Below are 17,381 nucleotides of genomic sequence, written 5' to 3'. Positions count from 1 at the left end.
ACACCATTATTGGTGCCTCTGGTAAAGATATAATCTCACAGTAAAAATAATTGAAAAATCCAACATTAATAAGAATATATGTACTTAGAAGGGGAAATAATCCCATAATATGTGTTTCTAACAATATTGTTGGTATCCTTGCCCTTTTTATCTCCTACTATAGTTTTTCGGTAGGATTTGGGCCTGGGGACTGAGACATTCATTGAAGAGCGTTGATTTCTCTTTGTTCAACTGTCTCTGAGATCTCATTATTTGATTCAAAGCCCTAATGATGACCCATGTTCAGTTTTTTTCCTTTTTATTTAAAAACCTCAGGCTGTGGTGTCATGCATGATGCCATGAAACAAGTCTTCCAAGCTCTTTAGAAGAGATATAGGCCCACAGCATCACTGATCCTCAGCTGTACTCAGCTGTGGGGTTGAGGGGTTTTCCACATATTCATCTGCTGGAGTGTTTGTTGCTAAAAAGATTCCATCTGACCAAAGCAAATTGCTCTAGTAGAATTTAAGCTAACTTCTGGTTTACATTTGTGATGGTAGGACATCACAAATGTCCTACCATGGTTTGTCCTGGAGTATAGATAGCATCTAATAATTGTTAGAGAAATATTGGGGTCTCCAAATCTCTATCTTTGTTGCAGGTCTCAGACAGTGACCTTCTCATTATTGTGTTACAGCGGATAAACTGGGGTCCAGCTTTGTTTGTCACAGTTCCAGCTGTTTTAAACTTTTTATTTGTTGCTCTGATTGTAGATATTTGCACGAGCATCTATTTTCTTGTAGCTTTTTTCAAATATTTTTGAGATCCCCACACATCTACCTCAGCTAAACCAACTCTCAGCAGGAAGTTGCATCTCCAGCTGGTCTGGCAGCTCCACAGAGAGTGGTGAAGACCACACAGAACATCATCAGGACATCTCTTGAATGTTGAATACAACCAGCAGTGTCCAAAGTGCGGCCTGGGGCCAATTTGCGGGCCTCAGAATGATTTTGTGCAGCCCTCGAGCACAATTCAGGAACGGCATAAATTTGGTTTGCCGGCTCAGGCAGTTGATGCACGAACACGCTTAAAAAACATGTTAGGGTGCAATACTCACTGATGCAACAGAAACTAAATAAAATCGTCATTCATCAACCATGTTTTTTGCTTTTAATTTAATTTGTAGTAAATACAGCTACAAACATCCAGTGACTGTTACTGAAAAACAGACTTTATTTATTAAACTTGGCCAAATAAAGCCGGAGCGACCCATATCCTGTTCTTGTTGAAAGTACATACGCAAATAAATTCTTGACATAGATAATCAACCCAATAAAAAATAAGACATTTTATTCTGTTTTTTCTTGAAACTGCGAGAGCCTTTTTTATGTTTTGGATCTAAAATGATTTACAGATCCCTTTTCTACAGAAATCAGATTGATTTTCACCATAATCATTCATTAAAACTGAGTATGATTAAAACATTACATGTTAAGGTTATAGTTGAGCTGCTAAAAATAAAAATGGGTTTTTGCTGTTTTATTAGAACACAAAAAAAAAAAACGCTTGCAGAGTAATATAATTATATTTGTATTTTAATTTTTATTATATATTCTTAAGTTTTAGATTATTTTGATGTTACTTTATTCTGAATGTGCACCACCTGGTCTGTCTTTAAATCACTATTAACTCTCTATTCTATTCTCGTCTCTTTATCTATTTTCTCTTGTTTTACCATTTTGCAGAGTGGGAAACAGAAATGGTTGCTTGTGTCACTCTATATTTCTTCCCCGGAATTACTTATGAGACGTTCCTACACTGTCTGATTGATGTATTTATTTCCTAATGTAGGATGTTTTTCTCCAGTAAATGAAGGAATTTAAATTGAAGGTTGCATTTTTTTCATGCTACAGCAACAGTAAAATAATATATTTAAAGGCAGGGTGGTGATAAGAGTGGAGGGGTGCTGTAAAAGGCAGAAACAGACTGAAGCTGCAATCAGAGAAGACCAGTATGGTGTTGATTGGTCCAAAAAACATTTGTCAAATCATAAAGTCATGTGGTTTTACTGAACAGTGTTCCCTCTTCAATGTATGATTCAGAGGTGTTTCATGCAGTGATCTGACTAAACTTCCTCTTGAGGGTGTCTGATTTGGCAACAGTGAACGAATCACACAGGGTTTGTCTGAGAAATAATAAAGACAAGCCTAAACTCTTCTTCCAGCCTCGAGGCCTTGAGGAGCTACATTTTGAAAAGAAAACTAGCGAGTTCAAACATGCAACTCTGAGTAAGATGCTTGTAATTCTTACAGCAGCTTACTTCACCGTTATCAGTTACTTTGGAGAATTGTGCAACTTTGCAAACAGGCTGCACTACCGCTTACCTTAAGGATAAAAAAAAAATAAATGTAACCACTTCTTAGGAGCTAAAACTGCAGAACAAGTTTGTTCTATTCAGCTGAAAATGTTCAAACAGTCAAATCACATAAAGACCCAAAATGGATGGAGTGCATCGAGGTCAGAGGGGTGAGCGAGGCCAAACAACGTGGGCTTCAGAGAGCCTTTTGTTGCCGGCGCGGGCGGAGATGGACATTGTGGCGTTGTTTTGCGAAAAGGCTCTTTAGAGGATAAGTGGTCTTGTACCAGCCTTCCACCGCTCGCGTTTAACACTGCACCCTTCTCCCACCCACGGGTGTCAGTGAGCAAACTGCCTTGCACAGGGATACAATAGTCCAGTTTAACAACACCAACATCAGTTTCTGCAGTGAAAGCATAACTTTATTTGCGTCTTACACGAGCAAACATGGACGTCAGTTAGCAAGTACCTTTTCTTATCGGGAGATGTTCTGGAGAAGATCATAACGTGTCCTTCTTCTACAAGGAAAATACCTTAAAGCCAATAAATATTCCAGCAAGAGTGCTTGAAGCAGACATAGTGTGGACTTTCACAGTAACCCAACACTAATGGCCCTTTCCTTTCAGACCAGCAACGTAAGATGCCGTTTAAACAGCCTCTCTTCACACTAACTGCCCTTTAGCTAGACACGACTCTTTGTTCTTTCTGTCTCTATCATGGGGAAAAGGGATGGCACTGAGGGAATGCCAGCGGAAGAAGAAGCAGAACTCAGCAAAATGGATGTAGCTGAGATGGCAGGGTTTTTCTTTCTCTCGGTGTGGCCTGAAATTATGGTGCCAACATTTCGGGTCACAAACACATTTGACAGACTGACAGATCTTTTGTTCTGCAGCAATTATCAGAACAGGGTTAGGGTTTTCTCTAAAATTCAGCAGCAAAATTAACAAACAAATGGATAAATGGATGATGATCAGGTGGATGGGTGAATGGAAGGAGGAATGTATGGATTGACGAACCGGTGGGTGGATACAACCTTTAGGACAGCAAAACTCTTGGGACTTTCCTCAAGCTATTTTCTTCTCCAGACCCAAAAAACACATAAACCAGTTTCCAGAATTTCCAGGACTGCACAGAAACCCTAAATTTAAACCCATTCAATAGGATGGGAATTTAATCTCCTCCTTTTTCCTCTTTTTTAACATCCTCGTCTAAAAATCAAGTTTCTGTCTGCAGCTTTCACTGCTGACTCCGCCAGACGCCACCAACTGTTCAGACAGGAAAAATGTACAGTAGCCATGAAGAGTCTGCCAAAGTGTGTCAGAAGGAAGCAATTACCAGAAGTTCCCTCAGTGCTGACCTCCATTTTCCTACCATGCATGGTCTAAATTAGTCAAATAATAGGATGTGAGCAGGATTAATGACAAGAGAAGAGGCAAAGGAAAGATGTGATAATCAGAATAGTCCTGCAGACAAAGAGAAACAAGAGATGAAAAATGTTTCACTCATGAGGCAGAAGCTGCTGATAATCAGAATCAGGAAAGCTTTTGCTTACCTAAATTTTTTCCTCCTCTTCCAAACAGTCAGTCATTTTCTACCGCTTATTCCATAGTGGGTCATGGGGGAGCAGGTGCCTATCTCCAGCAGTCTATGGGCGAGAGGCAGGGTACACCCTGGACAGGTCACCAGTCTGTCGCAGGGCAACACACAAACAACCATGCACACACTCATTCATACACCTAAGGGCAATTTAGAGTTACCAATTAACCTAACAGGCATGTCTTTGGACTGTGGGAGGAAGCCGGAGTACCCGGTGAGAACCCACGCATGCACGGGGAGAACATGCAAAATCCATGCAGAAAGACCCCTGGCCGGGAATTGAACCCAGGACCTTCTTGCTGCAGGGCAACAGTGCTACCAACTGCGCCACCGTGCAGGACCCTCTTCCAAACATTTCTCTCCAAATTAGCTTTAGGTCTTAGAAGTCAGAAATTATGATGCAAAGCCCCTTTCTTTAAACTCCTGGGCGAGTGATAAACCACTGACAAAAGCAAGACTTTAATCAGCTTTGCCTCTTAGCTCTTGTGGTAGATTGTCTGTTCATGTGTTTCTTTTTACTTAATTCAATCAACTTCCAGTGGATTTTCTCCATGATCCTTAAGCGGAGTTTGATTCTTTTGATTGAGCCAAAATAAATCTTATTTAGATTTAAATAGTTATTGAATGTTACAGTTGGAACTAGCAACCTGAGGAACCTTTCATCCTCAGGTTACAGTCATAGCACGCTGATTTGCTCTATGGAATAAACGAATGATGGAGTTTATCTTGAAGAAACAAGAGTGAACAAAGGAAGGCAAGTTGGGAGTTCAGGGGGTTAGGAAAATGCTTCCAGTGTGACGACAGCTGGTAACTCAGACAGGAATTTTCACAAGCGCAGACATAAGGAGCCTGCTGGGACCAATTGGAATCAGGACATATTTACGCTGATGGAGAGATTAGCAGGCGGAGGATGCAGGCGAGGAGAAAACCAAAGCAGTCGATGAGGATCAGACAACAGGAAGCACATCGACACACTCCCCTGGTAAAATGGTAAATGGACAGAACTTATATAGCGCTTTTCCAGTCATACAGACCACTCAAAGCGCTTTACACTAGAGCCACAATCACACTCACTAACACTCACACATTCATACACCAATTGGTAGGCAACTTGAGGTTAAGTGCCTTGCCCAGGGGCACATCGACATACAGCAGGAGGAAGCTGGAATCGAACCCACAACCTTCCAATTGCAAGACAACTACTGTTCCTACTGAGCCACTGTCACCTTGGTTACCTCAGTACTGCATACAATGAGCATTACTGACAAATTTAAATAAACTAGTCCAATCAAATGCTTCTATTTGACAAGCCATGTAGATCATTTGAATTATTTTTAACACAAATTTAAAAAACAAATACTGAAATAATTTAAATTTCTCACATTAATATATTTTTTTTATGAATTTAATGTACCTAATTCAGTTTTATGTAAGCCATCATATAAGCAAATATTTATTTGACAAGTTATTAATTAGTTTGATTGTGACACTTTTGGACTTTGACTATGCCAGAATCCTGTATATTGTTTAACTGTTTTTCCCCATCTGTGTTTTACGAGATCGTTTTCCAGACGCTAATGGAGAAAAATCTGCTTCTTGGACTGAACATTTGTTGCGGTTTCTTACCTTCTTCACTGAGAGATGGCACTGTTGGTAATAACATCTGGGACTCCTCAAGGCTTTGTGCTCGGTCCATTAATGTTCACACTGTTTGAAGCCTGATTAATGGATGTTATTCCAGTAGTGGGAGTCATTCATGGGAATGATGCATCAACGTCCAGAGAGGAAGTCAAACAGCTACAGGACTTATACAAAGATAACAATTATGTGATCATTGTGGACCAAACAAAGGAGATGATCACCAACTTCTGACGATTAGGTCCAGAGTGCACCCTCTTGCAGCAGAGAGATTGGATACAATCGTGTTTCTTGTGGAACAGATCACTGCTGGCGTTATGGTCAAAGAACACCACTGGGATCATGAAATAGACCCAGCCTTGACTGCACTTTCTGAGGAAACCTACACAGCTGTGGTTGGGAGTGCTGACGTACTACATGGCACTCCAAATGCAACTGGCCGACAAGAGGGTCCTCCACTGGATAGTTAGGGGATCACTTTCCTTTTTTTTTCAAAGCAAAAAATAGAAACTGCTTCTGTTTTTACAAGACTGGATGCTGTTTATTGTCAGAAACTAACTGTTCAGCTATGTCATTTCAGAAGACACATCAGTTATAGTGTTCATGATCTGCCGATAGAGAACATTAACCAGCATAATGCTCCAAAAAAAGGGAAAATGATCATCCACTATTTGCAGATTTCTCCACTGTAGGCCGAATTCCACAAGATCCTTGTTCCTACCAAAAACATTCCACCTCCCACCTCTCTGGGATCACCATTCCTTACAGCTAGATAACTGGTTCTGCAGCACCAAGATGCCGGCCTAATGCAGCCAAATGAGATTATTGGGCGCTGCAGCCTCCCAGTGAGTGGGAAAAACATGCGGCAGAGCAGGAACGAGGGCTTGTACACCAAGAGAGTGTCTGGCATGCCATTCAGTGCCTGGCGCTGCAGCAGAACCACAGCTATCCAAACATTTCCCCTGGATCAAAGTAACTTGGTGCACAGAAGTCTAAATGTCAAAGCCAGAGCAGTGCAAAAGAACAGACACAATGACATTTGCATCGGTTTGATCATTTCCTACCTGGGGCAGCTCCCCTGATTGCATCCTTTGAAAAAGCACTACGGGACAGATCTCTGGGTTGTTACGTAGTAACAGGTTGTAAGGAAGATACTGGCCTGGCTTGAAGGATGAGAGGCCACTTGAGAGACAATACCACACTTCTTCCTCATGAATTATCCTGATTCTGAAAAGGATAATACTGACCCGAGGACTTGCATGAATACCAATTAGTACCTGAGGCTTGGCCATGGAAATTTAATGATATCAGTTCTTCTGAATGCAGAGCAAGCCCCAGGGACATGTGTTTGGTGAACAGGGGCTAAAACTAAAACTGTGGAGATACTGTGAACACAGGGAGTAAAAAACTCCAGCGATTTACAGAGGATATAGGAACAGATCCGTTAAAAAAATACACTCAAAATAAAAACACGATTACTTGATGATAGTGCTAAAAAAAAAAAAAAAAAGATTGATTTTAGATCTACCTATATCATCCAAGTAATACCAAAAATCAGTTACTTGAATAACACTTCTAATGCTAATATGTTAAACTATTCGTACTCTTTAGCAGAGAAATCATTTTCTAGCCACTACTCTTTTCTTTAAATAATAAAAAAACAAAATCAGTTAGGATTCAAATAATTTTAAATTCCAAATGTTTTTTTTCTCACAACCAGTCAAATAGGAATTGGACATTGCTGGTACAACTAACTTTGGAGCACCTCAAGGTTGTATGTTGGGTATCCTGTTTTACAGTTTGTTTGTTTTAAGGATTTTGGCAAATTTGTCCACCTCATTTCTCAGAAAATACAGTTTTTTTAATTATTATTTTTGTGGCACTAGTAGACTTTTTTTATTTAAAGTTGACCAACAGGAAATGGAGTGGAGAGAGAGAGGGGAAGACATGCAGCAAAGGGCTGGGACTCTGACCCATGACGGCTGTGTGGAGGACTGTAGCCTCTGTACCTGCGCTTTACCCCTGTGCCTCCGCCGTGGCCCAGATGATAGTTTTATAAGTACATGCAAACATTTCCAATAAAATACTCCAGAAAGTAGCAGAAACTCCTTTTAAAATCCCATTTTAACCTGAATGCAGAAAACAATAAAAATGAGAACCATCTACCTTATGGCAGAATCCAAGTCCTTATCAGCATTGCTATTTTAATGTAAAATCATTGCAGCTTTTTTCTTTGTATTCATGGCAATGCATCATGCTTACCATGAAAAGTACAGTGGAAAAGAAGCATTAAAGCGATGCTTTTTGCTAAATTAAGAGCAAATCCTTAAACTGCTGCCCTGCTGCTCTCACAGCGGTAAGGAGAATAATGAATGCAGTAGCAGTAGAAGTGAGGTCTAATTACAATGAGAGTAGTAAAAACAGATACTATCAGAGGTAGACAAAGAAGATTAAGGAGAATGTGTCATTTTCTTAGGTGTGCTGACAGTTTGAGGCCAACAACAGTCAGAGCAGAAGCCCGAGCATGCAGCAGCTGTTTGTAGGGCACATCAACACACACCAAGTGTCAATCCTTTGGTCCTCATTAAGTCCAACAGTGTTAGGAAGTTTTTGTTGAGTCATGCTTTGCTGCCCATCCTGATGGAGCTGATGCCAGGTATTTGGAGCTCATCTTCATCCTTACTCTACCTTTCCCTCTCATCTTCCTCCCTCAGCTGTCATCTTTCTTAGTTTCTTCGCTAGGACCCCATCTTGTTCTCACCTCTGCTGTCCCAAAACAACCATCTTTTAGACCTTTGTGTCATGCTTAAACCATTTCAGACAATCCCCAGTGTGGCAACTAACAGTTTTATCAAACCCTTTTTTTAGTATTCATGATCTATTCTTTTGCTGCTGAAGCTCTAAGAGGAACGTTTGGACTCTTCTGGGGTCATTGAGGTTTATTCACCGTGGCTACCGAAGCTGCTGCAGTAACACACAGGCAAATTTCTACTGCTATGCAAACATTCAACTGCACTGCCTTCGATCAGCCGACTGAGTGTGAATTTGAATTAGGAACGTCTACATATGCTTGATGTCACCAGGTTAAAGGCCAGAGGAGTCATAATGTATAACCTATGCAGGAAAGGCATACAGGACATTGAATCTTGTTATTGAATTAAATCAATCATTTCTGTCTTCAAATGTATCTTTTGTAAACATTAATTAGCTGCAGCTACAATTTCTTTCTTGGTGTCTGAGCCACATAAATAACATAAAAGGATGGTATATTGGTAATATGGCCCCTCTTTAAACTGCCTATGTGTGGCATTGCCCTAAAGTGACTTTTTAAGGGCAAAATGAAAAATTGGGAGTAAATTAACTGTAGGAGGGAAGACTGTGTCCTTGGAATAATGTTTTACATCACTATAGTGAGGGTAAATTTCAGCTGCTTCCATTCACTACTCCAATGTTTTACACAACCTAGCATGGCCCGCCAATATAAAGTTTCCTGTTGCACTGTTTTTCAGAAAAATAGGGCTGCTTGCACTCTTGCGCATCAGAGTAGGATGCACTGGAGCAGAAACTCTAATGTTTTCTAAACCCTGTCAAACTTTACTGTTTTTTGGGTGCTTTGACTTTTTTAGGCATGATGCCAATTTGTTATGTTTCCAAGCAACTGCTCTAAACATTTTTCCTGATATCCCACAAGGTTGAACACAATTAAAAAGGAAAATTTCAAAAACGATGATACATTCCCTTTAAAGCACTTTAGCAAATTTAATTTACAATTTCTATATCTACAAAATAAAATATTTCAGAACAAGACCCTTTTTTGCACAGCTAAACACAACTTAGTTTCTTGTTCTATGAATTTCTATGCTTAGGAAATAAAAAACAAAGCTAGCTTCAAATACTGACCTCTGCTTGGTAATTTCTCAAAAGAAAACCCGTAAAAGACTTTAGTTAGAGACACTAATTAACCAAAATCCACAAATAAACTAAAAGAGCCGTAAAGAAGCAGGGAGGAAATACAAAAATAAGATGGCAACAGACAACAGGATTGACACAAACGCCAAACCAGCAGCTTGGGAGGATGCAGCTGCTGCAGTAAACAATGCAGATCTCAAAGACAGAGCTGTTGCTGACATTTCCAAGAAACTGTCTGACCTTCAGCACAGAACCAAACCCCAACATAAACATCTAATAATGTATCATACAATTACCTTGCATTTCATCATGTTGCTGACCCTCTGCTTCATGGACTGCCCCGCTTTGGGTCTAACTAGGATGTAGAGGGCTTTCACATCAGGACAGGACCTCAGCAGCTTCTCCACCAGCACCTTCCCCATGAAGCCAGTGGCTCCTGTGATCAGCACGCTCTTGCCCGCGTAGTACTCTGGTATAGACGCCATTTTGTTGCTTATCAGTCTGCTCTGTGCTTCAGATGTCTGCTCTTCTTCATCCAGCCTGTTAAGGTCTTGACCTTCTGACAACTCCTGCAGAGGTAGAACAATGATATACAGTTGAAGAGGACAGTGAACTTAAACAAGGTGAGAACGTCTAGATGGCGATATCATAACTATAGTATCTTCTGATAGGTTACTTCACAATACTGTGCACATTGCTGATGGAACAACATTTTTAATGTTTTGCTATAATGACCATCGTTACATTTGAATGAAAAAGGGAGAAGCTTGCAAGCTTAAGAAGACTATCCCAACTGTAAAGTACAGATACCCGAGACTTTAAATACTGTAATAGTCTGGTGCGTGCAAAAAAAAGTGTGCAGTAATTGGCAAAATTTTTAAAATGTGGATTGGTGGAAATATATCTCACCTTTGACCTTCAAAACAAACACATTTATTAATATTCACAGCATGATAACAAGAGAAGACAGTTTGTGTTCTGTATCATTCAGGATCTAAATAATCCTGACAGAGTTACAATCAGAAGCCAAAATAAAGTCAAACATCCTCAGTTCTTTGTTAGAGTAAAGATCCTTTTGAACAACCTTCTTTAAAATCAAACGTTATTCAAACAATCACTTGAACTGTATCTTCCCTCTGCTAAAAATGAGAGTTTCCAAGAACAGGCCAGCAGCCATCATCAAATATTGTTTTATTTGTGCAAAAACCGTGACTCCCAAGGTCTTGGCTCCTAGGGCAGAGTTTATCAGGACTGCGTGTTCACTCGGTTATTCTTGCATCATTTGATTTACATAGCTGCAGCTCTGCAGGGCTGTTTTAGTCATAACAATCTTAGCTTAAATGCAGGCAAAAGGACGACTGATTCACACTTTTGAATCACTAACACAAACTGATAAAGTCACGCTGACCTGGCCTCCTTGTCATGCAGTTCAGAAACAGACCAATAAACCGACAGTCAAATATGTTAGCTGTAGCCTGATGGTCTAAGGCTGCTGAAACTGGATGACTTGCCTTAACAGACAAAGCTGTGAATTACTTTCTACCAGAAAACGATGAAGGACAATGTCCTGCCATCGGTTATTCAAATTAAATTGAAGCACAGTTGGGTATTGCCCCAGGGCAATGATCCAAATCACACCACCAAGTCAACTTCTGAATAGCTAATGAAGAACAACATGAAGGTTCTGGTCAGACCTAGTCAAAGTAAATCCAAATAAAATGTCCTTAAACAGACATTTTACGCTTGACAATCCTCCAATGTCACTGCCAAAATAATTTATAAGTAATTACTCCGGTTTACTTTATCCGATATTAAGGTTTAAGAAGGTGAATAATTTTTCAAAGCATTAAATTTAAGATTTAATTCATTGTATTTAAAAAAAATGTTTGTATCAGGTGGGGAGAGTGTCTCTTACTATGCCTGTAAGGCCTGTTGAACCTAACACTTCCCTGTCATGGCAGCTCTTTTAAAGAACTTCAGGCAATCAGCAAATTCATGACAACTTTATCACAACTGGACTTTGGAAGCAGGAAAAACCTCATGTAAATGAGTGCCGATAAATACAAGTGAGCAGCTGGTTTATTATAGTCCCAGTTTAAAATATAATTTGATAACTACTCTGTGGGTAAGCTGTAAAAAAGTTAAGCCTTATCATTTACAAAGTGGCTCCATGTGTGAATTACATGCAAGAAAACAGAATTATTGCTCATTTTACTGCATTTTGATGTTTTTATGTTATAACGAAGCACCATGCGGGTTTAACTTTGTCCTTATCCCTCCCAAACTGTAACCGACAGCAACCTGAGTCATCATGAGGCTGCAGCAGTCTCTTTCTGTGACTCAGACCGACATCCAGCTCTCTGCTCTGAGCCTTGTGTCAACATGTGGGCTCGGAGCTCCCAGCCACACGGCCAATGTTGCTGCTTATTTGTGTGTAACCATGACAACGACACACTAAGGCTTCACAAATCCCCCCCCCCCCCCCAAGATGACAGCTACCGCTTCTTGGTTGGTGTTGTGGCTTCTTCACCACCACTCAAAGAAGGTTGGCAGAAGTCAGCTTCGTGCTGAAACCAGATGTTTACATACACCTGATAAAAAGACGCACAGCCTGACAATAAATCAGACTAAACATTTACCAAAATGATCTCTAATGAGAGAGAATTTTCTAGGAAACTTGTTTAAACTTGACTGGTCCAGGTGTAGCCTGCATGTCGCCTAGTGACTGCTGGAGAGGGGCACCAGCATCCAACCCCACCACGCAACCCTGCAAGGATAAGCGGGTACAAACAATGGATTCATTTGTTTTAATTGTTCACATGAGTTTCATGTAATTTTGGCCCATTCCTCCAGACAGAACTGGTGTAATTAGACCACGTTTGTAGGCCACCTTAAACCACTTTGTAAATAATTTAGAAGTGTGTTTAGGGTCATTGTCCATTTGGAAGACCCACCTCCATATTTCCACATAACGCTCCTTCCTCCTGATACCATCTATATTATAAAATGCACCAAGGCTATACAGCTTGATGCTGCCACCCTCGTACTTCATAGTCAAGATGTTCTCAGGCTTACAAGCCAGTAAACTTGTAGAGCTCCACAATATATGGAATCACAACCAAAGGGCATAATCTACAGAGTTACTGAACTGTATGCAGAAATGAAAAGGTCCTCTGTTGAGGCCTCTGACATTCCTGCTTTGTCTGCATAGGTTCCCTGCAGACACGGGGACAAGAGCAGAGGGGCTGAAAGTCACTCCGGATTAACGCTTGACAACAGAGATTCCTGCAGCTGGAGAAGTGTTGGAATGGAAACGCATACGTGGGATTTAACTTTCACTGGGTATAAGAAGAATCTGAGATTTAAAGACAGCTACATTCATTGGTAGCCCAAACAAATGCTAGAGAATACCATTAGGTGTTGCTTTACTGACAAAGAGGGCTGAAGTATTATCTGATAAACAATTAACTTATTTATTCTAGATTCTTTTCCGCCATTAATCATCTTCTGGCTATTAAAAAAAAAGTTTTGGTAAAGGTTGCTTGAAGGATGTTCATCTTGTTTTATCACAGATTCGTGTTTTCAGAGTTCATACAATGACTGCAAATGGATAAGTCAAATACGTGGGCAGCAATGACAAGAACCAAGAGCTTTAGGCGGTCTCCTCAGCTTCTGATTCCAACTTGTACCGATTCACATCAAAGTCACTGAGCGTCACTAAAGAATAAAGCTGGGACATGCTGGAGGCCCAACAACACCACCAGGCAGCTGAGGTTTGCTTTTGTCCAGAGCTAATGTAGCTGTAACCCCGGTCCTGATTTCACGTTTCCTTTCTGTCTGCTTGAGTTTTTCTAAGAGCTCATTTCTCCCCACATGCTTTTTGTCTCAGGCAGGTTGTTTGAAGGCTAAGCTCTGCAGTCTGGCCCCTGGACGTTCCTCGCACGACTTCTCCATTTGTGGGTCAGCAGCCGATTGCAGCTGGAGACATGGGCAAGAAGAAAAACAGGGTCTCCAGCTGCACGCTGGCTTTTAGAAAAACAAAAAACAAACACAAAAGGCTGGCACAGAGAGGATGGGAGGGAGGGGGAGAAAAACAGAAATGCAGCTAATAATTAAAGCTGCATTAGTCAAATTCCATGTCAGCACCAACCGAGCGACATAAAGGAAAAGCCAGGACACTTTTCCTAAATACCACCATGCCAACCGGGGAAAGAAAACCACTTGTCCTCACCTGACACCCTCCAGAGGAAACCCCTCATCTCATCCATGATTCTTCTTACACACCCACAAATGTTTGCACGTTCCTCATAAGCAAATGGATTTATTACATGATGCTGAAATATACAGACCTACTAACTATCGGATACTTGTGAAGTGAAAGGAAAATGATTCATGGTTTTCAATGTTAATTATAATCTAAACAGCGGCGTCCATTGGTATCGATCCCCTCCTCAGTCGAAACATCCCAGTTTAGGATCATTATCCTGCTGGAAGGTGAGTCTTCTGCAGCCTCTTACAGTCACTGAAGGTCCTGATGGGTGTCATAGCTGTACCTTGAGATGGTGTTTATCAGCTTGGTCATGGTTACTGGTTGTTGTCTCTGCGACACTCTCAAGACAGGAAATGAGTGAGTGTTTCCCCTTCTCAGAAGAAGAGGAGATCAGGGCAGAGCGATGATCTAATCTGAAAGCTACATCTGATTAATCTAACCCATTACCTCCAAGGAATGAAAATACAGACGGATATTTGTAAAACCGTGATGCTTTTGGTTGCTCCTTATCCTGAAGAATCTACAGTCACTGGTATTATTTAATCAGGTATCTGGCTCAAAGATGATTTGAAAGAGGCTACAGAAGCTCAATAAGGAAACCTGAGAGATCAGACCAGTTAGTTTCAACTATCTTATTTGTAATTCCTAAAATCTTTAAACAATGAGCTTTCCTGACCGTTTCAGCAGCAAAGGCTTTTGCAGTGACCGTTGTGTTAATTAATCTAATTACACCTGTGTAACACTGAATGCATTTAAAACCAAGATGTGTAAACCCATCGCCCAGTGATCAAAATCTGCCGATTTCTACTGATCTGTGTTTCACCCATATTCCAACATGATTTTCCAGAACCAAATTTCCAGACCTCTCGGTCCTTCTGAGGTCGTTTTTAAAGTTTAAATACAAAGGTTCACCAGTGATTTCTGGCAGCTTATTTCTGCACTGATCCGGCATTAAATATGGACGCTAGAAAGGACAGACAAGGATGCATTGATGGACAACCTCGCCGACCGACAAGTGGACAGATGGACAAACCAACACACTGATGGATGGATGCAACTTTTAGAGAAGATTTGATTTTTCCATGTGTATCCAGACCAGGAAAGTACAGTTAAATGCATCAGAGCTGAAAACCTGATGCATAAAAGGAGATAATCTTGTCATTCCTTCATTTCTGTTAGACATAAAAACAACTACATCTGTCAAAGGACCCAAAGCATCTTTCATCCCTTTCATTGACAAGGTTTGTCTGATAAAAATAAAATTTATGAAAATTAGTTTGCCCTAGAAAGGAAGAAAAAAAATAAATTCAGTTGCATCTGTGGTTCAAACCAGTGAGAAGGCCAACAGGTTGTCCAACGTGAGCCTTAACAGTCATTACTTCCAACGCTGGCTCCTCTGCAGTGGATACATTTTAAATGGTAAATGAAAGTCATGATCAGGGCTCCTGCACAAGCTGCAGCCTCATGTGAGACCACATAAACTTGAATGCAACGGATGTATTGCGTTGCTTTTGTCTTCTGCACAAACCCACAATGCACAATCCTTTAAAAGGTCCTTCTTTGGCAGCGATGGTGGTGTAGGGGCGAAAGCACGCGACCATACACAGAGGCTACAGTCCTCAAATGGCGGCTGTCCTGGGTTTGAGTCCCGGACCCGGCGACATTTACAAATGTCTCCCCCTCTCTCTACCCCTCTTTCCAGTCTACCCACTGTCAAAAAATGGAAAAATAAAGTGCTGAAAAAATATATAAAAAAAAAAGAAGGTGGCCTAGGTCTCAAGATGGAGTAGACGTGTTCGTGGAAACTCCGACTCAACTTCACTTATTTCACCCCAAATAATCTTTAAGAACCCCTGCTCATAGTATTAGTGACCGCTCTATAATCAGGATGACGAAACCTAAAAGTAATAAGAAAGAAAAGCTCCGGGGACGACATTTTAGACGACCAGGCGAAGCTAGCATGCACTGAGGTGGCTAGCGCTAGCACTTCAAACCCATCGGCAACCAATGAGGATGTCCTGGCAGCTATTAACAAGCTTAGTGGTACGGTTGACATGAGACTTGTTGAGCTCAACAGTTCAATCTCCAGCCTCAGAGCAGCACTATCGGATACTTGCGACCGCATGTCGTCAATTGAGGCCGCAACCAAATCACATGACAGACAGATTTCGGAGCTGGAGAAGAGATGTGATAGCTTGGCAGCTCAATGCTCTCAGCACCAAGCTAAGCTGGAAGACATAGAGGCGCGCTCACGTCGGCAGAATATTCGTATTGTCGACATACCAGAGAAAGCGGAGAATGGTAAACCGATGGATTTTATCATCAAATTGCTACCGAAGCTGCTGGGAGAAGACAACTTCAGTCGACCAGTAGAGGTGGATCGGGCGCACCGGAGCCTAGCACAGGCTAAGGAGGGAAAGACGAGGGCCATTATCGTCAAGCTGCACTATTTTCAAGAGAAGGAGCGGGTGTTGCAGTTGGCGAGAGAAAAAGGCCCTCTCCAATATGACGGGCACCCGGTGTTCATCTTCCACGACCTCACTTCGACAGTGATGAAGAAGCGCCAGGCGTTCCAAACTATCAGGGAGAAATGCAGATCTAACGGGATTCGGTATGGTTTTCGGTACCCTGCAAAGTTTGTGGTCACTGTAAACAATAATACCGCTATGTTTGACACTCCAGTTGATGCGGATAAATTCCTGAGCCGTGAGAGTGCGAATTGGCGGTCTGAGACTGAATAAAGCAGATGGTTCAATGCCGTTATCATTATATTTGAATGTGTGTAATGTTAGGACTAAATATTGGTTTATTTCCAGGTGGAAAAATAATTAGCTATTTTTGTGTTGAGTTTGGCGGTTTCGGCTGGGGAGATGGGTAGCTATGTTGCTAGTTGGCCCCGTTGTGGACTGCTAGGTTTAGCTTTTGGTTGGGGTATGGGAGACACCGCCCCTGGTTTTGTTTAGTTAGGTTTGATGTTGGGAGGGATTAGACTTTTTTTGGGGAGGGATGTTTTTTGCACATCGGTCTATTTTGAATATTCTATAGGTAGCTTCGCAGTCATGCAACAGTTAGTTAATAGCTTGTACACAAACAAATGTTAACTAATCAATATAAGTATTGCACGGGCGGGGTCAATTTGATCAGCTGGAATGTTCGAGGGATAAATAGTCCTCTAAAAAGAGGCAAAGTATATTCGCACCTTCATTCTTTGAAAGCCGATATTTGTTTTCTTCAGGAAACTCACATTAAGAAAACAGCTGCTAAGGTTCTTAGCCCCTCATGGGCTTCTCATATATATCAGTCAAATTTCAGCACAAAAACGAGGGGGGTAGCAATATTGATAAGAAAAAATATACCATTTACCCACAATCAGATAATTTCAGATCATAGGGGAAGATATGTGATTGTAAGCGGGCAGCTAAATTCAACACCAGTGACATTAATCAATGTATATGGGCCCAATTTGGATGATCCCATCTTTTTTCAGAACCTTTTTAATGCAGTGCCAGATTTGATTAGCTCTAACATAATCATTGGAGGGGACTTAAATCTAACCTTAGACCCAGTTTTGGATAGACAACGCCCTCAATCTGGTGTATCCAGGAGTGGAGAGACTCTTAAAAATGTATTAAA

The 17,381-nt window shown here is 41.1% G+C and overlaps 1 protein-coding gene across 1 annotated transcript in view; it reads right to left on the bottom strand.

Annotated features, from left to right (window-relative positions):
* si:dkey-97m3.1 (fatty acyl-CoA reductase 1) overlaps positions 1–17,381 on the bottom strand; it is a 54,286-nt gene that overhangs the window by 22,127 nt on the left and 14,778 nt on the right. Inside the window, exon 2 of the mRNA XM_047389673.1 lies at positions 9,775–10,047. Within this exon, the coding sequence (XP_047245629.1) occupies positions 9,775–10,047 (273 nt within the window). The remainder of the gene's footprint in view (positions 1–9,774; positions 10,048–17,381) is intronic.

The sequence above is a fragment of the Girardinichthys multiradiatus genome, chromosome 17 (assembly GCF_021462225.1).
Source record: "Girardinichthys multiradiatus isolate DD_20200921_A chromosome 17, DD_fGirMul_XY1, whole genome shotgun sequence".
In the NCBI taxonomy this organism is placed as follows: Eukaryota; Metazoa; Chordata; class Actinopteri; order Cyprinodontiformes; family Goodeidae; genus Girardinichthys; species Girardinichthys multiradiatus.
This window is presented reverse-complemented; position numbering and strand designations above follow the sequence as displayed.